Consider the following 25,190-nt stretch of genomic DNA (forward strand, 5'->3'; position numbering starts at 1 on the left):
GGAGCTTTCAGCAGGTCGTCGGAGATGGCCAGGGCCTGTCCAAGGCGTCAGTCTGCAGGTCGATCCAGGCAGTGACGTACAGCCTCCTCCGACTGGTTCCGCAGCACGTCCATTTCCCCACCAGGGACGAGATGCGGGCGACCCAAGAAGATTTCTTTCGGTCGTTCCGCATCCCTCAAGTGGCCGGAGCCGTGGACGGAACCTTAGTTCCCATTCTGAGGCCCCATGTGGATGCCCATGTGTTCATATGCCAGAAGGGATATGCCGCTGTGAATTGTCAGCTGGTGTGCGACCATCAGGGCATCATCCTTGATGTCGTGGCGAGATGGCCTGGGAGCACACACGACTCCTTCGTCTTCCGCGAGTCCTCCATCGGCCGGCTGGCTGCAGCCTCCAGGGGAGAGTGGCGGCTCCTCGGAGACAGTGGATATCCTCTTCGCCCTCACCTCTTCACACCTGTGAATAACCCGGGAGACGTCCATGATGAGGAATACAACGAAGCCCACCATCTGGCCCGGTGCATCGTTGAGCAAGTCACAAGTCAGGCGGAGGGCTCCAGTTTTCTCCAGCCAAGTCATGCGCCGTGATTTGTGTGACGGCTATGTTGCACAACATTGCAGCTAAGGCTGGGGTGGCATTGCTTGAACCGGAGGACGTTGAGGACGATGACGATGAGGAAGATCGGTGTGAGGACGGCCTCCCTCATAACTACGCGGCTGGTTTTCTTGCGCGTCGAAGAGTGATTGAGACTTTTTTTTAACCCCCTCCACCCTCCCTAATGTCACTAAACATTCATCCCAGCCTTCATCCCAGCCTTTTGCCTGCTCCTTTGCTTGTTTTCTATAATTTTTTTTATTTCTTTTTTTTTTTTGTAATTTTTTTTTTAAAACAATTTTTTTTCAATTGTTTTAATTTAATTTTTTACATTATTTTATGCTACGTTTTATGAGTAGCCTATGTCAGTCTGCACAAATCCCCCCACTTTCTCTCACACATTTTGAGTGCCCTGCCTGCGCAAACATTTTCTGGACTGTCCCGTTTTATTTTGGCCATTTTAACATCTTTATTAATAAATTAATTAATAATCTTTATTAATTACCAAACTAAGAACATAAAGGCGCAATGCGTTTTAATAAAACGCATCCAATAGACGGAATGTCCGATGGTGTCGCCACTGAGGCTATAGCTGACGATGCTCTTAGCGTCCTACGAGCACCCCTGGAGTACTCGTTAGCTACGAGCGTTTTCAAGACGTTCGTTCCCCACGATGCTTTCGGGAAACGCGGTGAAAACTCTACGATGCCCTTTCTTTTATAGCCTGCATATGTTGTCTGTTTTGTTAATTATGTTTATACTCTTACATTTTGTTATTCTGTTTTTATGTGTGTTTTAGCTAGGTGCTTCTTTTGTTGGTTAGGGTTCATTTGTAAAATACTTTTTTTTTTCCTCAATGTGACTACCCTGGTAAAAGAGGAGAGAAATGTAGGTTATGATAGGTGTTTTCCAAATCACACACTTAAGAAATAATATATATATATATATATTAGTGGTGGGCCGTTAACGGCTGCGTTAACGCGTAACTTTTATCGGGCGATAAAAAAAATATCGCCATTAATCTATTTTCAAAGTTGGGTTGGGAGCTGGGCATAGGCGTCGCTTACGCTGGACGCGCCCCCACCAGTTTTCGTCAAGAATCATTTTGTACCCACCACTTGTAAAAAAAAAAAACCTCGAGTGGAATTATTGTAACGTGAGGGTTCGATATGTGTTGGTGGATCACTCTTTATGAGAATAAACAGCAGGGAGATGGTCGGATGACTTTCTCAAGCGGTACTTTACTTTACTTTTCAACCCACAACCACAACACTTCCTTTTTCGGACCCATCACGTGATTGAGCCAACTAATCAGAAGCTAGAATTTAGACTGAGGTAAATGTGAGGGAATCAGAGAGGCAGATTCAACAGAATATCCTGACTGTTAATGTGAACATGTAAATATGTAAGTAATTATTGTGTAACATAAATATCTAAACATTTTAAATACATTTCTAGCAAATTAACTCCAATATAAATTATAATAATTTATTTTACAACTTTCAAATATTTATCTTCTAAACCTTACATTATCAAGGATTATTACACGGCTCTTCTCAATGCTGTAGACTGCTCCATTCACTTGCATGGGCCTTCCCAACGTTCAGCTGTCAATTATTTTTGTTTATGCTCCGTTCACTTGCATGGGCACTATTTGATAATTCACCATTGACAAGTATAATTGACCGCTGTCACGGTAAACAAACAGATTTTTTGCCGTTTGCCATTTTAATGTAGATTAATTTTGGAATTAATTTAGATCAGTCTAGATTAAAAAAAATAATCTATGCCCACCACTAATATCTATCTATATATATATATATATATATATATTAGAGCTGTCAAGCGATTAAAATATTTAATCGTGATTAATCGCATTAATGTCATAGTTAACTCGCGATTAATCGCAAATTATTTTTCTATGCTAAATATCCCTTGATTTCTTTTTCCCATAATTCTTCTCATTTTAATTCTCTTATCAACATGGTGAAGTGCATTGGCTTGCCTTGTGCAAATGATTTTGTATTGATAACAACATTGGCCAAAACAGGACTATACAAAAAGAGAGCCTATAGTGCAATAAAAAGACTGCTTTGAACAAATTTCATTTGAACATAGCAGTCAGGCTACTGCTTCTTTGTTTTGAGCCAAAGAAAAAAAATAAATATATATTTTTTATTTTTTTTAAATAAAAGAATTGCGTTAATCGTGCGATAAATTTAACGCCGTTAAAATTGGTTTGCGTTAACGACGTTAATAACGCGTTTAACTGACAGCTCTAATATATATATATATAGATAGATGAAAGTTTTAGTATGACCTGAAACCCCTGAAAGAGGATTGTTCGGCAATGTGGTGGAGCGTTATGTTGTGAAACACTGACACAACAACAAGTCAGAGTGATGGTTATCAATGCCAAAGTGTCTCTTCCCGATAAATAATTGTCTGCCCCAGCCGTGTTTGCAATTGTATATGAAATACGAGTGGTCCAAGATGGCGGCCGCATTTCCTGCGCCCAGCGGGCAATTTGGCGTCTGCTCTTATTATGTATTTAATAACCACCATGACAGTCTGTTGACATGGGTGCATGCCTCTTGAAACGAATAGGCCAAAAGAATGCAGGCATTTCACATGTTACAGCTGCTGTTGTAAAATGTATGGTAATAAAAATGTGTCTGTGTATGGATATATGTATGCGTGTAATGTATATATATGCGTGTGTGTGTGTGCCATCTCTGGGGGAGGGGGGGCTTATGAATGGTTGCTCTCTAACTATATTATGCTAAAATCTGACTTATGTGTTTCGTTGTAGATGCCGCGTCGAAGCAAGCAGTCTAAGGCAGCCAAGCGGCGCTGTGCTAAAAGAGGGCTGACTACAGTAGACCTGGGGTCTGCTGCCGAGGTCGCGCTTCCTCGTAAAATTAAAGTTGCAGAGTTTGCGCTAACTCGTAAAAGTCAAGTTGCCGAGGTCGCGCTTCCTCGTAAAAACAAAGTTGCCGAGATGGCTCTTCCTCGTAAAAAACAAGTTGCCTCCAAAACTCTGCCTGTCACATACTCGACAACACCCAATGAAACCCTGCCAAAACTCTGCCAAATGACCTGCCAAATACTGTGAATTACATGAAAGACGATAATGCTACCGATGATTGTTTGATTCATCCTGTTGACAGATCTGTGCTGATGGGGTCGTTTCATCAAGACGATTCACAGTTCGGAAAGGATCGCAACAAGCAATGTGGTGCCATCAGTCTGACTGCAGTTCTGAAGTCCAATCTGGGTAACGTGTGGACCTGGACAAGCAGAGATCTCGATGATGTTTTGATTAAGGGAACTGTACTTTACAGATCAATGAATGCACAGCGTCTAATAAGAGACCAAGAAAGAGGTTACATTGCTGTGTCTGAATTGCCTAGACACTACAAAGTTTGGAATACAAATTTTGCAATTAACTATGCAGTCTTTCACTGGATTGATTCGTGTTGATGACTTTGATCAAAGTTTACGTGATGTCGCTATGCCTTTTGATGAAGCACTCCAGCGTTCACTATATGGTAATGATGCTTGTTTGTTAACCATTTGTGCTAATACATGTGCAATAGTGAATGGAAGAGGCAAGTTTGCATTTGTTGATTCGCACATAAACTCAAATGTCAACAGGAAAGGTCAAAGGGCAAGCTGTGTTTCATACTTCAACTGTTTAGTCCCTGATCCGTCATGTGTATGACTTTGCAGAATGGTTTGGCGGAAGTACACCCCGATTTGAGGCAACAGGTGTGAAAGCTGCAATAATCCATGTCGACCCTGACAATGCCAACTACAGTCCAATGGTAAACCGTCCACTCTACAGTGACATAGTCAAAGGTAATCCTACGCATAAAGTGTGTGAACAACTGCCAGGCGTAAGTGATGCTGGTAAATTTGGTATAGACACAGGTTACTGTTCTGATAAGGGTCAGTGTTTCAAAAGACAAATTGAATCACATGTCAACAATGTCATCGATGTGGATGCAAACACGGCCGCACAACCACTTGACAGTGAATGTTTGAAAAGAGTGCCCAGTTACCGTTCTGATAAAGGTAAGCGACCTCAGCATGTCAAACGTGTCAAAACCGAAATTAAATCACATGTCATCGATGTGGATGCAGACACGGCCAAAGAGTCTTTTCAATCACAGTGTGTTGTTTAGCGGCTACAGATGATGTCATCATTATCGAGGAAACTGTCGCCAAACGGCCCTTTAAACCTTTAACTCTTGAGGATCAGGATGTCTTGTGCAAACAAATTGGACTGTCGACTGTACATTCTGATGAAAGGCCAAACACAACGAGCAGTGTTGACGATATGAGATGTCCTTGTAAGATAAAAAGTATAAAACCAGACGGAAACTGTTTTTATCGTAGTCTTGCCTGGAGAATATGTCATGATGAGGACCGGCACTTGAAAGTGAGACGGGCAGTTGTGAAACACCTCCAGAATAACAGCAACGTATTTGAGTCATACTTGAGAGATGGATATATGTCAGTGCCAGACTACGTTACAAGATCAAGAGTGTACTACTGTGCAAACAGCTATCATTACTTTGAATGATGGAACATGGATGCACCTATTGCAAGACCACAGTCAGAGAATTGCATTTATTTGAGTCACACTGGTGGTAACCACTATGAAGTCGTAACATGTGTTCAACACAGAAATGCAGCAAGTATTTGCGCAGGAACATGCCAGTCCACAAACAAAGATAACAACTTGAGGTTATTACGAAAACGAAAGTCAGAAGCTGAACCGGAAAATGTCCAGGCAAAAATTGTATGACAGCGACAGTAATAACAGAAAACGGGATATCGAAAAGAGCAAAGCAAAGTATAAAACTAACAGCAGGTTTCAAACTCTTGTGCGAGATTACTCAAAAGCTAAATATAAGACCAACAGCAGGTTTCAAACTCTTGTGCGAGATTACTCCAAAGCTAAATATAAGACCAACAGCAGGTTTCAAACTCTTGTGTGCAAATATTCCAAAACCAAATATAAGTTAAATAAGAAATTCCAGACTCGTGTTCGTGGATACAGTCGTATGAAATACAAGAGAATCACTTTATTTCGTTACAAACTGAAACAGAACAACAAAAGCAAATAAAATAAAACGTAGCTGTGAGAAACGTGCCACTTTGAACAATAAACAGACTGAGATTGACTTTGTCATTGGTTGTTTCCGTCAGGAAGTCACCCGTGGTCCTGAGTATGTGTGCTCTGTTTGTCATCGCTTACTCTTCAAGAAGCAGGTTTTGGAGTGTAAAAGAGAATGCTATGATCGCAAAGGAGCAGTGGTTGCTTCGCTGGCTAACAGGTGCATTACATTGCAATATTTACAAATCTGTGATATGGAATGCGAGCACAGATGCCATTTGTCGGATAGTCCATCAAGCCAGTTATGGATTTGCCATACATGTCACCGGAAAATACTTGGAGGAAAACTTCCCGAGATAAGTGTTGCCAACAGCATGCATCTGTCTGAAATTCCTGCTGAGCTGAAATGTCTCAACTCTTTGGAACAACATCTGTTGTTGTTGTGTTTGCCTCGAGGGCGCCAGAGAGCTTGCCAAGGTCCATGTGTTTCTGTTCCTATTAACAACACGGATGTAACAAATATCCTTCCAAGGAACTAATGTGATGACAAGATGATACGGGTGAAACTCAAGCGTAAATTGACGTACAAAGGTCATTATGAGTACATGTTTGTCCACACCGATCGTGTAAGAAACGCACTGAGATATTTGCTGGCAAAAAACAAGTGGTACGATGGTGTGACACTCAACAATGAATGGGTAAACAGTCTAAATGGAACCGATCAGTTTGACGCAGAGGAAAACAGCAGACAAGAGCCAGCTGATTATAGCGATGATGAAAATACCCTTGAAGAGCAAGCAGACGAGGATTTGACATACATCAAAGACCAGGGTGGGCTCTTGTCAGATACATTGTTGCAACCTGTTGATCTGGGTACAGAGATTATTGATCACAATTTCCAGGACATACTGAACAAGGCACCAGGTGAAGGCAACAGTCCAGTCAAGCTGCTGTATGATAAAACTAACGAGGGCAAATGTTTCCCTGTTCTATTCCCCTCGGGCGGACCTACATTCCATGATGAAAGAGAGTCCAGAATTAGTCACAATACCTGAACGCACGAATTATGAATGCCGATGGACGATTTGCACGCAACACAGACTACATTTTTTACGCGCAATACATGTCAGAGGTGCAGCAGGTGGTATCAAGCGTGTCAATGGCGTTACGCAAAGGTGGTGGAAACACGTCTCTGAGAGAAGCATCACCACAGATGTTGTTGGACTCGGATTCAATCAGTAAAATCTTGCGCAACAACGAAGGGTACAAGTTCCTACGAGGGATTCATGGCACACCTCCGTACTGGATGTCGGTACAGAAAGATTTGTTTGCGATGATATGTCAGCTTTCGATTTCCACTTTGCAAGTTTCAATAGTGCTGATCTGCGATGGCCTGACATGCTCAGCTCTCTTCTAAGAATAGAAGGAAAACAAACACCTCTCACAGATCTCGATTGGTCTGATAAATGTGGACTCGTACGCCGAAATCCTGTCACAGCAGCGAGAATGTTTGACCACCGATGGCATAGTTTCCTTTGTGATGTAATCCTGTCGCTGGCTCAACCCATAGGGAAAATCAAGGACTACTTTTACCGTGTTGAATTCCAGTAGCGTGGCTCTCCTCACGTCTATTTTGGGTTGAAAATGCTCCAAGGATTGATAGAGACCGATGCCGAAGTAGTACGTTTCATAGACAGATACATCAACTGTGAGATTCCGCCAGACAGTGACGCAGAACTTGAGGAGCTTGTGACCAGTGTACAAAGACACAGCAAAAGACACTCCAAGACTTGCCGCAAGAAAAACAGTTTGCAGGTTCAATTTCCCACGCCCACCATCAAGCCGTACGTTCATCACAGGAGGCGCGAACTCTGACAACTTTAAGAGCGACGACGAAAACACGAGTGCCTGCAAAGTTTTAAAGGAAGTAAAGTCTGCACTGACAGCCCCTGACATGAAATTCGAAACAGCTGATGCATTATTTTAGTCTCTGGGGATAGATCAATGCTTGTTTGAAAGGGCGTGCAAGAGATGTGTGACAAAGAAAAGCGTTGTCCTGAAACGAAATCCTGCAGATATTTGGGTGAACAGTACAACCGAGACTTACTCCGCGCATGGCAAGGTAACATGGATATCCAATATGTCACAGATGCATATTCTGTTGTCGTGTATATACTGTCGTACATCACAAAGGCCGAGCAAGAAATGGGTTTGCACTTACAACGCACACAAAATGAGGCCACGAATGGCGATCTAGATGCAAAGGCAGCGTTCAAGCAGCTTGGAAGCGTGTACCTACACAACAGAGAAGTTTCAGCTCAAGAGGCAGTGTACCGCTTAACGCATATGCACATGAAAGAATGCTCTCGCAATGTACAGTTTATTCCCGTTGGCGACAATCCTGTCAGGATGAGTTTACCTTTGAGTGTGCTCCAAGCTAAAGCTAAGCGCCAAACGTGTGAAGACAACAGCAGCATTTGGATGACCAACATAATTGAGAGATACCACAATAGACCTGAGTCAGCAGAATTTCAAGATATGTGCTTGGCCAGTTTTTGCTCAGAATACAGTTATTTATGCGTCACAGGTTTCGGCAGAAAAAGGTTCAGGTGACATAATACAGCTCAACAACGACTGCGGTTTTGTGAAACGACGAACCCGAAAGCAACCCGCTGTCGTGAGGTATCCCAGATTTTCTCCCACAAGAGACCCAGAAAAGTACTTCCATTCGTTGCTTCAACTTTTCTTGCCTCACTAAGAAGAATATCACCTCAAACCGTCCCAGTTTGACACATACAAGCATTTCTACAAGAACGGTGCAGTTAAATGTGGCGGTGATTTTCAACGAGTGCAGTCCATTGTGGATGACAACAAAGCTGTGTTTGAAATAGAGAGCGATGCCATTGACCAAGCTACGCAGTTGCTGGAAGAAAACATTGATTTAGAAGATGCATGGGCTCAGCTGTGTCCTGAAACAGAAAGAGAGCGTCTTCGTTGTTTGGATCTCATGAAAGACAGAGTTGTAGATGATGAAGACGCTGATGGCACAGAACTTATGCCTGACCTGACAGCTAACCCACACACTGCGTGCACTTTGGAAACGAATCATGTGACGATGCCCAGGCAAGACGCGTTGGATTTATTGCGATCGTTGAACGGACAGCAATCTGCCGTATTCTATGCCGTCTGTCAATGGTGCTTGCAGAAACTTCTTGGACAGAATCCTGAGCCCTTGCGATTGTTCATCACCAGTGGAGCAGGAACAGGCAAAAGCCATTTGATCAAAGCAATACATTACGAAGCCACTAGGCTGTTGTCACAGATTGCTGAAAATCCAGGGGATCTCACTGTTCTTCTAACGCCACCTACAGGCGTGGCTGCGTACAACATTGGTGCCGCGACCATTCACCACACTTTCTCCATTGGTGCAAATGCCTTATCAACCTCTCGGCGATGAGAAAGTGAATTCTCTACGAAGCAGAATGGGCAACTTGCAAATCCTGATCATTGATGAAGTGTCCATGGTCGACCACCGTCTTTTGGTCTACATTCATGGTAGACTACGTCAAATCAAGCAGACCGGTGATTATTCGCTGTTTGCAAATGTTTCCGTGATCTGTGTGGGTGACTTTTACCAGTTGAGACCTGTCAAAGGCAAACCTCTTTTTGCTGACGGCGGAAACCTGTGGGAAGGCAATTTTGAAGTCGCTCAGCTGACCAAAGTCGTTAGTCAAGAAAATGCTGAATTTGCTGGATTGCTAAACCGCCTCAGAGTCCGTAAAAAGAAGGAACCTCTCAGCAGCTGTGATATACTCACACTGAAGCAGCGTGAAACTGGTGAAGACCCAACTGACATTCACATATATGCTACAAACGCAGAGGTCCATGAATATAATGTGAAGAGACTGCAAGACACCTGTCCAGACGCAGTCAGCATTCAGGCCCTCGAATTGTACGGAACCCCAAAACCGGAAGAATGGAGCGGATAGTTGGCTTCCACACAAAAATCTTCAATTCCTGCTTGCCAAAATGCGTTTCGTTGGGAATCGGAGCAAGAGTGATGTTGAAGAACATAGACGTGTCTGGCGGCCTTGTAAACGGAGCGTGCGGCACAGTTGTGGAAATCAGAGGTAAAGAGGACGATGACATTCCTGCAGCTATCCACATTGACTTTGATGATCCTAATGTTGGTAAGATTTAGAGATCAAAGTCAAAGAGGGTTTTTGAACGTTCATCAGTAGTGGAAAAAAAAGACCAGGTGACCACTGCCGGAGGACTTCGAATTCAGCTACCTTTGGGTTTATCTTGGGCGCAAAATGTACACAAATGCCAGGGCTTAACTGTTGAAAGGGCTGTTGTATCACTCAAAAAGATCTTTGCGTCAGGTCAAGCTTATGTTGCATTAAGTTCAGCTATGGAATGTCTGTTTTGTCTGTGAATCCTGTGTGCACAATAGCTCTTCATAACGTACAGAGTTTAAATGCTCACATTCAGAATATTGCAGCCCATAAGTCACTAACCAAAGCTGATTGTATTTGTTTAACAGACGTGGCTCAACGCAGGTTCCGAGGAACCGCAACTTCCAGGGTACACATTCAAGCACAATCCGAGAGAAAACTGTTACGATGATTCTGAACAGGTCTTTGCAGGGTTGAAACAACAACAAAGAGGTGGTGTTGGCATGTACTCTTCCGACAAAATTGATGTGCGGGTTTCAATTCCAGGGAGATGCAATGTGGAATGCTTGTACTTTGAGATACCACACGTTAATTTGATTGCTGTCATTTTATACAGACCCAGCTCCTATAAGATTGATGCCTTTCGACAGCATTTGTTACAGCTCGTCTTTGACCTTGACAAACATCCTGGGAGGAAACTCATCATGGGAGACTTCAATGAGGATATCTTTTAGGGCCCGACCGATTCATCGGCCTGCCGATTTAATCGGCCGATTATAGCCTTTTTGAAAATAATCTGCCAAAAAGACGCAGATTATAATATATATATTTTTAAATGTTATTGCGCTTAGTATCCTGCAGATTGCGCTCCTACTCGCCTAGCTAACTAACAACTTTAGCTGGAATAAAAAAGAGGAGATTGAATTTTACCGTACAACATGAAAGCACGCTCGCTCAGGCAGCTGCGCGCTCACCTCACCAATGTACACAAGACGCGTTGTATGAGCATGTTGTGCCTGTTTTTCTTTAGGTCCCAGGCCATGTTAATTTGTTATACTGTAGACTCTAACGGTGAGACCATACTGCTCAGCACGCACGTGTTAGTCAATGCTCACGAGCGCAGCACATTGGGAGTTAGTTATTTATTTTACATTTTAAATTACACTAAATTTTGACTGTAAATGTATTCTAAAACACTCAAAGGTTCTGCATTCAATTCACATATTCGTCTAAAGTGTTTAAAGTATATTTAAGGTATCAAAAACTGCGTTTTATATGCTTTTTTTTATTTTATTTTTTTTGGCCGATTAAATCGTAATCATAATTTTTCTCTGAAAATAATCGGCAACGGCACTCAAATCAATATCGGTCGGGCCCTAATATCTTTGTGTCGTCTACCATTGGCAAGTTACTGGAACAGCATGGGTACAGTCAACACGTGCACACAGCCACAACTGAAAAAGGTACGTTGATAGATCACGTGTACTGTAAAGATGCAGGAGATGTTACTGTTGAATAGTACCGACATACTTCAGTTTTCATGAAGCAATACTTGTCTCACTGTTGTGATGTATTATTTTGCATTCAAAGAACGTGAGATGTTCAGGAATGTTATCCGGTCATTATGTTATACATTATTTGTCATTATCACTACCACAAATATACTCTGTCCGCCAACTGGGGTTTGGGTGGGTAAGGCAAGGAGAGAGCTTAATACTGGACGGCTCCTTGCAGGGGATGGAAGGGTAAGGGTAGGCCATTTTCCAAAAGAAGTTGCACAAAAGACATGCTGATGTGTGGTTCCACAGTGATTTCGGATTGTGACCACCACACCAAAAGACCCCAAAACACCCTAATTCAACGAAAAATGAAAGAAAATATTGCTATATGGATAATATGAATCGTTAAATCGTTATAAATTGTTAATAATATTGCTGTTGTTTGTATGTTTTGTATGTTATAAACAACGAAAATTTGGATCTAAATAATCACAATAAATTTTATTTGTAGAGCACTTTACATTCAAAAATCTCAAAGTGCTTGTGAAAAAGAGCTTTCTTCACGCACATTGTTGTTAATAAGCATCTCTTTACTTAAAAGACAGCACAACTGTCGAGTCACTTGCACAACTCCAGCCCCTCCAGTCTAAAACTCTGGCCCTCTTAGGCCACGTTTACACAAAGGGAAAACGCAGATATTTCCACGCGGTTTGGCCTCTCATTTACACGAAAACTCAGTTTTTGTCACAGAAAACGATCATTTCTAAAAACTCCGGCCAAAGTGGAGATTTCTAAAACGCCTGTTATGTGTTGTCGTGTCAACGGGGGGAAACAGGGTTTTAGGTTCTGAAGCGTCACATTATGCGCCAGGAAATGCTTAACGTCATATGAGCGCCCTATGTTTACAGTTTGTTTGTTACAGGAAGACGCTCGTGTTATTCGTTGTTGATTCTGCGGATTCTGATTGGCTTTAATTGCACTCAACGGCGTATTTATGCGTTTTGATGTAAACAACAACTTTTTTGAAAACGATTGTGTGCACAATGTTAATTTTGAAAAAGGAGGGGGGGAAATATTTGTTTCTATAAATACCCTGCTACGTATAAACGTGGCCTTAAAGAGCACCAGAATGGGTGTGGCTCAATTAGCCTATGAGCCACAGCTGCGGACTATCACGGCTAACCAGCCAGACAGGAGCACGTGAATCTTTTAAAACATGTTTAAAAACAGTGAAGATGCCATTCACATCTTCACATTACCTTCCCCCTCTTTTAAGCTTGTAAACACAGTTACAAGCGTATTCGATAAAAAAGGTAAAATACTGTGCAAGACAGTCATTTGTGCTAAATAAACAGTTCAAAAAGTCTCTGGTGACCACCAATCTTCATTCAAAGATCCCTCCTTCTTGGCCAAACACTGCACTCTTCGCAGTAAGTCCTCCGCCACTGCTGTTCTGCCAAGGCTTGGCAATAGCTCCCCACATGGCTCACATCAGCAACAAGGAGTTCCCGAGCTATTCCTCCTTCAGGCTTTGGCCAACCCCACAGGACAGCAGTTCAACTTCCCCAGTGATCTCCTCTCCTAGCAGGACTCTTCGTCTACCTGCTCTTCTTCACTGTGCACCAACCACGAAGCTCCTCGAACAATGTTTTTCGAAATGTGGGTCCCCTCCACTCGGCTAGAGGAATGTCCCACCACTGCCACCAAATGTGAAAAAGAGCTTTCTTCACGCACATTGTTGTTGTTGTTAAAAAGCATCTCTTTACTTAAAACACAGAACAACTGTCGAGTCACTTGCACCACTCCAGCCCCTCCAGTCTAAAACTCTGGCCCTCTTAAAGAGCACCAGAATGGGTGTGGCTCAATTAGCCTATGAGCCACAGCTGCAGACTATCACGGCCAGACAGGAGCACGTGAATCTTTTCAAACATGTTTAAAAACAGTGAAGATGCCATTCACATCTTCCCAGTGCTACAGAGTTTGAGAGAGAGAAAGAGTTTGAGAGAGAGAGAGAGAGAGAGAGAGAGAGAGAGAGAGAGAGAGAGAGAGAGAGAGAGAGAGAGAGAGAGAGAGAGAGAGAGAGAGAGAGAGAGAGAGAGAGAGAGAGAGAGAGAGAGAGAGAAAAAAAAAACAGCTGTAGTCTGTGGGGCCTTCAGGTGGTCAGGGTGGGCGTTCCATTGTCTTGGGGCAGCAGCGGAGAAAGCCTGATTTCCCATGGTGCGGATGTTGGTCTTAGGTTGTCAGAGGGTGTGTGCTGATGCAGAGCGAAGGGTAATGCAGAGCAAAGTAATGTAGTTAGTAGACTGACATGATGGTGAAAACAAACCAAAAATGAAAAAAAAACAGCTTGAGTGCAACTTCTCTTGGAAAATGGCCAAAAAATAGACCCTGTTTACATTTTTGTATTCACCTTATTCACCAAGGCACCAAGGGAGGGGGGACCTGATACATTATGTTGGAACTTCCAATCAGGCAGTGATATGCATTATCAATAGTAGTTGTTTGAACAGTTTTATTTATGTTGTCTTTTTTGCGCCCTCTTAATCAATAAATTTTGTGGAAAATATCACCAGTACAATGAGGATGTTTTTAGCAGTAAAAACAGTGTTTTGTAATCCTTATACTTCATGAAAATAGAATGGATGTGTATGAAGGCAAGCAATGTAATGGAAGTTTCAACAGAAAACCAAAGAAAAAACGTTTATGTCTTTCAACAGTTACGTTTATGATATGAGCATGGCTGAATAAGGTGAACACGTGATTTTATTAGTAATGCTAGGATTATTTGATGCCAGTGGACCATGTTTGTGCTCCAACAATCGAGTGTTATCTGTAATGTTGAAAAAAAAAAGACAAACAAATGTACCGTATTGGTCCGAATATAAGACGACCCTGATTATAGGACGACCCCCGTTTTTCAACACAAACATTTAGAAAAAAAGATTTGCAGACCACATTTGCAAGAACTTCATTTTTTTTTCTTAATAACAATATTAAAAACACAGTGAATTAAACACTTGTTATATTAATGACAATAATAATAATGCCAGTAAACGCCACGGCACTTTCAAGGCAAAATATGTACAGTATGATTCAAAATGAATATCAAGCAATAATCAAGCAACATTGTGAATATTTTTAAATAACAGAGAAAATACAGGCCACATATTTAACTAAACTTAACTAAAATTCGCCAAATTTCTCCTCCGATGTCTCTCTATCCCTCACACACGTCCTCTGCCCCGCTGTGTTCGCTCTCGCTGTCATCGCTCCCCAGCTGCTCCGCTTCCAGCGGCTCCTCCCAAAGCGCGTTTTCTCTGACGTATTCAAAAACTCTCCGGTCAACCTCACTGAAACGACCACTTTGAGGACCACGGTAGGATTTGCGCTGACTGTTGGCATCTTTGAGTGCTCACCATCTTCTTACGTTACACTCCGTGACCCCGAACTTCTTGGCAGCTTGGCAGTTGTTACTTGACTCTGCCTTATTGACGACCATTATTTAAAAATTGGCATCATAGCTCCTCCGCTGTTGTTGATTGACCTGACCCACTTTTGAGCCACTTGTCTCTAAATGCCTGGTTGTTAAGGACGCTGGACTACTTCTTCCCGGAACCAATTCCTGGCGCCACCTGCGGCCGTGAATGTGTATTGACATTTAAATGGAGAGGCGAAGAAGAGAAACTGCGCTCTGAATACTAGACCCCGAATATAAGACGACCCGACTTTTTCGGACCTATTTCGAGGGGAAAAAAGGCCGTCTTATATTCGGACCAATACAGTAGTTTAAATTGTTGCAAAGGAATACAATGACTTGTGAACACTAAGCAGTGATGCTACCTCAACAGACCTGATGTGCACTTTTCAGGGATAAAACAGGACACATTTTTCTTAACAAAATAGAGAATTGCCTACTGCATCCCAGAACACTACTGTTAAGAGTGATGCAAATAATTGGCATAATGTACATCTGTATTTAATGCTTTCCACTTGTGATCCATTTCTGTAAACACGGTCTTATAAGCAAAGGGATTGGGGTTACTTTACTACGAGTAGTACAGATCATTTATTTTGTGTAAAAGTAATGATAGGCATTAATAGTATTAGATTAGGGCAGGATGGTTTAATTGTTTTGTTTTTTCACCTATGTGATATATTATCTTTGTTTTGCATTTGGGATTATTTATTATTTTCTGAACAGTCATACAGTCGCTTCTGTTCATTTCATTTCTGCTTTGTATTGGGATATACTGTACTTGCTGGTATATTAGATGTATTTGTTTGCAAGTAAAATGAAGAAGCACAAAAGGAGGGTCTGACCATGCAGGGTAACTCTGTAAGACAAGAGAAGGCTGTCAAACACACTCAGTCATTGAATGCATTACTGTTAAAGCATCTTTTGTCATGAAAAGCAGTACCAATATGTGAGTATCTATCTTCTTTTCCTTCTTTGCACTAAATATGACGGTGGCATTTGTCCTGCCTGTGCAGTCTGTTGACCAGAGCATGTTGACACTTTTTTTGCAAGACCTGTGTAAACTACAAACACTAAATGTAAGTCTGACTGTCAAAAACACTCTTGTGAGATGAGATTATATGAGCATCCAGAATGGGTTCTGGATGAAAAAGTACTCTTATGAATAGGGTTGGGTATTGTAATGTGATTATGTATGGACGCATCAGTATATTACGGAGTGACGTAGTTCCGGTCACTAGTTGATGAGTTGAACCAGTTATGAAGACACGCTCGAATGAGCTCTGTATTAAGATCTGTTAACCTTCTAATAAATACCACGACAAGTGACACAACGTGTGCATATCGTGACATGGTGTCAGAAGTGACGAACTGAACGCCGAAAGAACGGAGATGGCAAAGTTTGGACCGCCAGAACAGTTTGACTTTACCCGGCCAGGGGAATGGCCGACATGGAGGCGCCGATTCGACAGGTTTCGTGCAGCTTCCAAGCTCAACAAAGAGAGCGGTGAGGTACAAGTCAACTCTCTTCTGTACTCGATGGGGAAAGAAGCAGAGCCAATTTATGAATCGTTTGTGTATACGGAGGACGACGGCAATGATAACCCTGAACTTAACTACGAGATAGTTATAGCTAGGTTTGATGATCACTTCGTGCCTAGACGCAACGTGATTCATGACCGAGCATGCTTCCACAAGCGTATGCAGAAGGAGGGAGAAACTGTAGAATCTTTTGTGAGAAGCCTGTATGAGCTTGCTCAATACTGTGAATTCGGCATAACAAAGGATGAACAAATTAGAGACCGACTCGTTATTGGCATTCTAGATAGCGAGGTCTCACAAAAGTTGCAACTTGAGGCTGATCTTACGCTAGAGAGGGCTATCCTCCTAGCCCGACAGAGCGAGCAGATCAAGAAGCAGAGCGTGGAGCGGGCAGAGTGCTCAGTGAATGCTGTGGGACAAAGGGGATAGGCAGGTTGGAAGCGCGGCAAAGACATGCGGCAGCGATATGGGCGAAACTTTCCGGAACGTGAGGAGTCCAGCAAACAAAATGGATGCCCACGGTGTGGCAGAACACACACACGTGAGGAACGTTGCCCTGCACGCGACAAGAACTGTCGGCGATGCGGTAAGCTGGGACACTTTGAACTGTTGTGCAAAAGCAAAATTACTAAACAATTAATGGCTGTGACACACGAATATGATGATGATGATGATGATCAAGCTTTCTTTATCGGAGCTGTGACAAATCAGGCCCATAGAGTAGTTGAACAGCCAGATTTCAGTGACGATTGGCGTGTCACACTGCCCATCAACAATAGTCTAGTGGACTTTAAAATTGACACGGGGGCAGACATTACTGTAATGACTGAGAAAACATACAGCAAACTGCCAAACAAGCCCCAGTTAGCTAGAACCACAGTCAGTGCCACAAGCCCAGGAGGGGAAGTGGAATGCATAGGCAAATTCCTGGCCACATGCCTGCACAAGGGCCAAAAGTATGCCTTCTGGATTACAGTGATTAAAGGACGATTCGCACAGAATCTACTGGGGGGAGGTGTAGCCAAATCCATGGGCCTCGTGAAACGGCTGAATGCAGTCAACACAGAGAAGGACGACCTATTCGGGGAAATAGGTCTCCTACAGTGCGACCCTGTCAAAATCGTGCTGAAACCAGGCGCGGAGCCCTATGCTGCCACAACGCCGCGCGCCGTTTCCCCTCCTGCCCAAAGTCGAGAAGGAGCTGGGGCGCATGTTAGAGTTGGGCATAATCTAGCATGTCACGGGCCCAACTGACTGGTGCACGCCCATGGTGCCTGCGGAGAAAAATAATAAAGACCAGGTCAGAGTGTGTGTGGATCTCAAAAGGCTGAACAAGGCCGTCAAGCGAGAACTGTACGTGTTGCCCACACTGGAGGACATTGCTCCCAAGCTAGCCGGGGCAAAGGTGTTCTCCGCACTAGATGCTTCTAGTGGCTTCTGGCAAATTCCCCTGGACCCGGATAGCCAAAAACTGACCACCTTCATCACACCCATGGGCAGGTTTTGCTTCAGGAGGCTCCCATTCGGGATCTCGTCAGCCCCTGAAATTTTCCAAAGACTCATGACCGAGCTGCTCAGTGGCCACGAGGGAGTCGTGGTCGTGATGGACGACATACTCGTCTACGGTGCGGACGAGGAGGAACACAACAGGCAGCTGAATGCAGTCCTCCAGACCATAAGGCGGTCTGGACTGAAACTGAACAAAGCCAAGTGCCAGTTCAACAAGTCGGAGATCGGCTACTTCGGACACATAATCAGCGCAGAGGGCATGAAACCAGACAAAAGCAAGGTGAGCGCAATCACTGACATGCCCAGCCCAAACAACGTGGGAGAGCTGCGCCGGGTCCTAGGTATGATCAATTACCTGGGGAGGTTCTTGCCAGGCCTCTCAACTGTGCTACACCCAGTCACTGACCTGCTCAAGAAGGACAGTGCGTGGGCATGGGGTGACCTCCAGAAGAGAGCGATGCAGAAAGCCAAAGACATGCTCTCATCAGCCCCAACACTGGCCTACTACGACTCCAACCGCCGCACCGTCGTCAGCGCTGACGCCAGCAGCTACGGCCTGGGCGCCACACTACTTCAGGAGTACAGCGGTGAGTTGAGACCCGTTGCATTCTGCTCACGCACACTCACAGAATCAGAGAAACGTTACTCCCAAATAGAAAAGGAGTGCTTGGCAGCGGTGTGGTCGTGTGAACGATTTGTACGCTATGTACAGGGGCTAGACAGTTTTTGCCTCCAGACAGACCACAAGCCGCTTGTCCCATTGATTAATGCATGCGACCTGGACAAAGCGCCGGTGCGGTGCCAGAGACTGTTAATGCGCATGATGCGGTTCAATGTTACAGCTGTGCATGTTCCAGGAAAACAGCTGATCGTGGCAGATGCGCTGTCCAGGAGCCCTCTGACTCAGGCCGGGTCGGAGACGGAGCGCCACATCAAGGCGTATGTCGATGCGGTGGTGACAAACAAGCCCATGTCATCAGAGAAGTTGGAGGAGATAAGAGGAGTAACGCAGACTGATCCAGACCTTCAGGCGGTCATCTCCAGCGTGCAGAACGGCTGGCGTAAGACTCACAACTTTCCCTCTTTCTCTGCATTCTACTCTGCCAGGCATCACCTCTCTGAAGCGAGGGGACTAGTCATGGTGTCTACAGGTATAAACAAATTAAATTTAAGACTTTTTAAGACTTTTTAATACCACTTCTTAATGAAATTTAAGACCAAACTTACGATGGAAAAACAAATCAAAAGGGGAAATACACAGTAATCTTTCCAAGTAAACACAATGATGTCTGATAATAACCGGTTGAGTTTAAGAACATCAGCTAAATGTGTGTAATGCGAAAAGAGAACACAAAAATGTCATTAGTCCTCAATTATATTTATTATTTTCAGAGCATTTAGGTCCCATAAACAAATGCTTATAAAATCAAGTAAAAAAATAAAAAATACTGTTCCTTTCGAACAAAATAATAAATACAATAACTACATAAATAAATGGCAATTTCAAGTGCTTTTGAAGTGCAAAATATAACTTAACATAACTTGTGTGAGTGTGTATATGTGTGTGTGACAGACATCCTTTGAATCAACCAAAATCAAAAGATAATAATAATAAACAAAACACTGACCTGGCACTTGAGAAAGCCTTCCCAAAAGAATGTACTTAACCCATTTATAACAATGTACATGTGCACAAATGAACATAAACACTTGAAACAGTGAAAAAAGAAGGTAAGGAAGAGGTAATGCCTAATTTGACATTATGGCATATGCCTGAGTTCTGCCGATTTATCTTCCAGCTCTTTCTCAACCTCTTTGAGTTCTGTGAGTTTTTCTTTGTGTCTTCTTCTGAGGATGTTTGACTTGGTGATTAGCTGGGCCATGAGTGTGCCTGATTTACCCTCAGCTTGTTCTGCTAGCTTGTCTGCATCTTTTTCCAGGCTGTTTGCTACCTCAATCAGTATCTTCTTCTTCGTTTTGAGCTGCTCTAGGTGGTCTTCTGCACCTTTTCTCTTTTCTCTTTGAGCATTGCTCGCATGCTTTCTCTTTTCCTGGTCCAGGTGTAGCCGATACTGAGACCTAGCTGAAGCTGCAGCTGCCAAAAGCTCCTTAGTCAGAGGTACTTTGAGAACCCCCCCACAGACAGAGACATAGTCACAGATCATCCTCTGAGCAACCACTGTGTCCTCCTTCATGTTATCGGCCTCTACCTCCTTGTTTACAGAAAAGCCCCTCTCAACCGTTGCTTGGCCATGGGAGAGAAGCAGAAGTTTCCTGCAGAATGCCCAGAGTTCAGGGTAGGATTGATGGAGGAGTCCATGCAGGAAAACGTCCAGTCTTGTACGCATGGGTTGGAAAGAGGAGAATGACTCATGTTTTGCCTCCAGAGACAAGAAATTTCCAAATTGTTGGACAATCACATCACCTGTTGCAAAACAGATTAACAAAAAATAATATGTAAATATTTTAAATCAATGCAATGAAAAAGTTTAGACAAAAAAATTTACATTCTGACTTCTAAATCGTAAGTACCAGCAGTGGCGCCTCCTGACAGCTGGTTATCATGCAGAAACCTCTGAACAACTCCTTTCATTCTTTCATAGCACAAGTCGGGGTCTGAGAACATGCTCGTTGGGTCCAAACATGCCATCTGCCTCACAATGGTGTACTTCAGTGGGCTCTTGTCTTGCATTTTCTTGACAATATTGGTCAAACAGTCCATGCAGTCCTTTCTAAAGGCCAACACACTGAGCTCACCTACGCTGCTGTTCCTAACAGGAAGAGGGGAGGAGGGCCTGTGAGACTGACTAAAAGTTTTATGCAAAAATAAAGTTTTGATTTCCTGTACCTTAACCATTGTTTGATATTTGACACCTTTGCCTTTACCTTTAGGACTACTTCTGCTCCTAATCCAATGTCCACAGCCTTTAGGCCAGCCCTTGCTTCCTTGGCAGTTGTGTCCAGTTTGACCATTTGCAGTGCTGTGATGTCATTAAGGATCTCTGCCTTGATGAACCTCTTCAGTAGGCTCTGAGAACAAATACAGTACAAATAACAATACAAATAAAAAAAAGTGTTGGAGGGTTGAGTTAAAATTTTAATTTCATACACTTTCTCCATGCATGTTATACATTACCTTCATGAGAACAGCCAGATCTTTACCGATGAATGGAATCACCGGCTCATCTGTCTGATACTTAGTCAGAAATGTGGTGAAGGTCCTAGAGACAGCCATAAAGAAGTGCAGCTTGGCCATTATGAGAGGGTCATTCCGTGCCTCTGCAAGAGTGTCATAGGAGGATGTTCTAGGGTTTGGAAGCTTTTTCTGTGTCACTGCATCCACATACTTCACCATCATTGGCCATATGGTGATAGCCCTGTCGACAACGGGTAGGTTTTCGATCCAGCGATGCCCACAGAATGGTAGGGGAAACACAGATGACTTGGTCAAAGAGCAGAAATCTTCTCTTCTAGCAGGGGTATTGTGCAAGAGTGTATGCAATGCCCTGAGCACTTTCTCCATCTGCCAGACACTGAAGCCACTTTTAAAGGCATTGTGGAGTGTGTGAAGCCCACAGCTCCCCACCACAATCAGCTGGGCACCTCCAAATGTATCTGCATGCTCCTGTTGGAGCATTGAGAAAAACTTCCAATTGACATTTGGTCCATCCATTGAGATAGAAACCAAATGTCTCAGGTCATGCTGCTGCACACACTCCTGGAAATTGAAAAAAGACATTACAGACATTAGCCATACAACAGTTAACACATTCATTTCTGACACACCACTACTTCAGATTAATGTCAGACTGGATAAGATAAAAAAAAATTAAAAAAAAGAATACTATTTCACAAAATAAGCAGTCAGCCATCCCTATAGCCATATTGTATATATTATTTAAACTTATTGGCATGTTAACACCAGACTATCTTTCTAAAACTAAAGCTGGCTGTTTTTTATTTCTTTTAATTCATTTTATTTTAATTTGTCTAATTAATGTATATTATCATATCCATAGTTGTTAATAACTTGACAATCAGTAAAGCTTAGACTAACTATATAATAACATACAAAAGGTTAGTTAATAAATAAATGTTGGGCATACTTACTTTGAAATGCTGAAGTAGGTCCTTGGCAGTTGCGTGGCCCATGAACTGTGATCCGTAGAACCTAGACTGGACATGGTCATTTAACCAATAACGCACATGCAAGTCCATTTGTTTGGTTTTGGTTGTCTGGTTCAGTGTCTCATCGAACATGACAACAAACGCACCGCATTTTTGAACTTCATTGACAAGCTCTTTTTTTATATACGGCGCCAATCCAAATTTGGCAACGTATCTGGTCTTGTCTTTCCCGCATGTAAAAGACTGTACAAGGGCAGAATCTGGGAACATCGCTTTAAACAAGTCATCAATTCCGTCATTGGACCTGCAGGAATGGTGGCTTGTCACGGTCCTCATCACCCAAATCACCTCTGCTCGCAGTGTTGGCGTAGAGCCACAAATTGCGCGGTCAGATGGCATGCTTGTAACAGGCTGTGGATTTCCTATTGCAACACTAGCGTTGTCAATTACATCATTGCTAGCGGTGGAGCAGAAGCTAGTAATTGTAGGCTGCAGGCATGCTTTTGAGTAAGCTTTGTGTTTCTGGCTCTGGACATGGGATTCCACCGCTCCGATCCCCATTGTCCCAAGTTTGAAGGTTTTTTTACACACAGTGCACCGAGCTTCATAGGCGCTACCAGGCACCGACCTTAACCAGTCATACTCGTCCTTCTCGAGCCATTTATCATTAAATTTACACTTACCCATGTTTCAGAGTCGAGTGTCTATATCGTAGTGAGGGGTCTGAATCGCGCCAAAATCTATAAACGAACAGGCTGGAGCCCTGGCTAGATGATAAAACCAATAAACAGGAGCCCTGGCAGTGGCGTAATCGGGGGGGTGGGGCTACAGCTGCGCAGTAGTCTACGCTCTGACCTAACCAAAGACAACGCAGCGCACAGGCTACCGGAAAAAAAATATTTGACCTGGCAGAACAGATTGCCCGCATTTTCGCACTGACATGGCACACAAATATTTAAGACCAATGAAATCTGAATTTAAGACAGTTTAATACTTTTTAAGGCCTTATTTTGATGAAAATTGATTTACGACTTTTGAAGACTTTTTAATACCCCGCGGCCACCCTGCTAGTTCTGTATGACGACAGAATTGTGATTCCTAAAATACTGAGAGCAGACATTCTGAAAAAAATTCATGCTGGTCACCAAGGACTGACAAAGTGCTGCGAGAGAGCCAAGCTCTCCGTCTGGTGGCCCGGCATTGGTGGCGACATCAAGGCAACAGTGTCGCAGTGCAAGTTCTGCATAGAACACAAGCCCAAGCAGAGGCATGAGCCTCTCATCACAACAGCCCTACCAGGGGGGCCTTGGCAGAGGATCGCTGCTGACCTATGTGAGCTGGAAGGGAAGCAGTATCTAGTGGTTGTGGACTACTATTCCAGGTATGTCGAAATGGCACACTTACCTTCTACATCAAGCTTGCAGGTCATCATGCGCCTCAAAGCCATCTTCAGCAGATGGGGCGTACCTCTCGAACTAGTCAGCGACAACGGCCTGCAGTTCACTTCAGCAGAATTCACTGACTTTTGCAAAGAGTACGGGTTCACACACGCAACCTCAAGCCCCCACTACCCCCAGGCAAACGGGGCAGCCGAGAGAGCAGTCCAGACTGCTAAAAGACTGCTGAAACAGCCAGACCCGTACCTTGCTCTGATGAGCTACCTGGCCACGCCCATTGCTGCAACGGGAGCTAGTCCAGCTCAACTCATGCTGGGACGACAAATTCGCACCACAGTCCCCACATTGGAGCAAAACTTGCAAAAGACTCCAATAAGCCCTGAACAAGTAAGAGTAAATGACTCTAATGCCAAAAGATCCTACGAGTACTTCTACAACCGCCGACACTCCACCCTCCGTCTCCCAGAGCTGCCGACAGGTCAGGCAGTCCGTGTCAAGCTGGACACAGACAAGGGGTGGAAGACCCCTGCGCAGGTGGTGGCGAGAGCGGAACAACCCAGATCCTACATGGTCAAGATGGACAACGGCACAGTTTTGCGGCGCAACAGGAGACACCTCCAGGCTGTTCCTGAGACCACCGGGCCTGCTGAGACCACCGGGCCTACAGAACCACAGCTACAGCCCGGGACCAGCCCAGCACGTCCCGTCAGCAGTCCACTTCCTGGTATGGTCACCAGGGGCCAAAGAGCATCACCAGGGCCCTCTGCACCAGAGGCTACACAGACACCGGCACGGCCTACTCTGTCTGGTGACACAGCCAGACTGACCTCCAGGGGCCGGGAAATCCGACCACCTCTCCGGTTCAGACTCAATGAGTGATTTTTGACTGTTTTATTGCTAATGCCTAACCATTTTATTTATTTTTTTCTAGGTTTCGTTACTGTCTTAACAGTGGGCTGATTTAGTTGAAAGAAAAAAAAATATCCTGACGAGAGTGAAAAAAAAAAAAAAAAAAAAAAAGGAAAGGAGAAGAATAAGGGAAAAACTGTTTCTGCGTTAATGTTGGTAATACACTTACTGTGTTATGTTATGTGAATGTGTTACACATACTACAGTACAGTAGGGGAGCTCGGGGGCAATTGTAACAGGGGGCAATTGTAACACATTAAATATCTCCAATAGGAAATAAAGTAGATCCACAGAATTTATTTTGCACATGTATTTTGATGATGTCTCTCTGCATACCAAAGGAAAAATGTATATCTCCTTTTAAAAATATTTTTTCTGAAAAAACCTGTTTCTGAGGTACGAAAGTAAAAAAAAAAAAAAGTCTTACTGTTTAATTTAAATTTACTAAAATCGATTTTGTTTTGATGAATATACTGTTGTGTAAGATATGACATATTTGTTAAACATTAGCTCCATTGTTTCTAGCCATCAGGGTAGTTTGTGTAAAGTTGTTATGGTCAATGTATATCAATGTTGTTTTGTTTGTTAAATAAAAAATACGTGATTTATATGTATTCACATTTGATAATCTTTCTGAGGTTTAGCTCAGTGAAATAGGCTTTTGCCTTTCACCCTAGGGGCCGGGGTTCAATCCCCACCAAGAGCAAAAAGGAAACAAATGAAATTAACTTTAGATACTAACATAATGCTTGAGAACACATAATAATATACATATTTGAAGATATATATATAAGTCTGGGGTATGAAAATAAACATTTCTGGGGCATTTGCGGC

At 43.3% G+C, this 25,190-nt stretch overlaps 2 protein-coding genes across 2 annotated transcripts in view; both read right to left on the reverse strand.

Annotated features, from left to right (window-relative positions):
* The window catches only part of skap2 (src kinase associated phosphoprotein 2), a 362,220-nt gene that overhangs the window by 95,014 nt on the left and 242,016 nt on the right, over nt 1-25,190 (reverse strand). The window lies entirely within an intron of this gene.
* Nucleotides 19,793-23,091, reverse strand: LOC132459158 (uncharacterized). Its single transcript, XM_060053544.1, has 4 exons — nt 22,033-23,091; nt 21,059-21,547; nt 20,809-20,952; nt 19,793-20,347 (listed from the first exon to the last, which is right to left on the reverse strand). The coding sequence occupies exons 1-4, from the start codon at nt 22,735-22,737 to the stop codon at nt 20,339-20,341; spliced, it is 1,347 nt and encodes a 448-aa protein (XP_059909527.1). The 5' UTR covers nt 22,738-23,091; the 3' UTR covers nt 19,793-20,338.

The sequence above is a fragment of the Gadus macrocephalus genome, chromosome 6, assembly GCF_031168955.1.
Source record: "Gadus macrocephalus chromosome 6, ASM3116895v1".
Classification (NCBI taxonomy): Eukaryota; Metazoa; Chordata; class Actinopteri; order Gadiformes; family Gadidae; genus Gadus; species Gadus macrocephalus.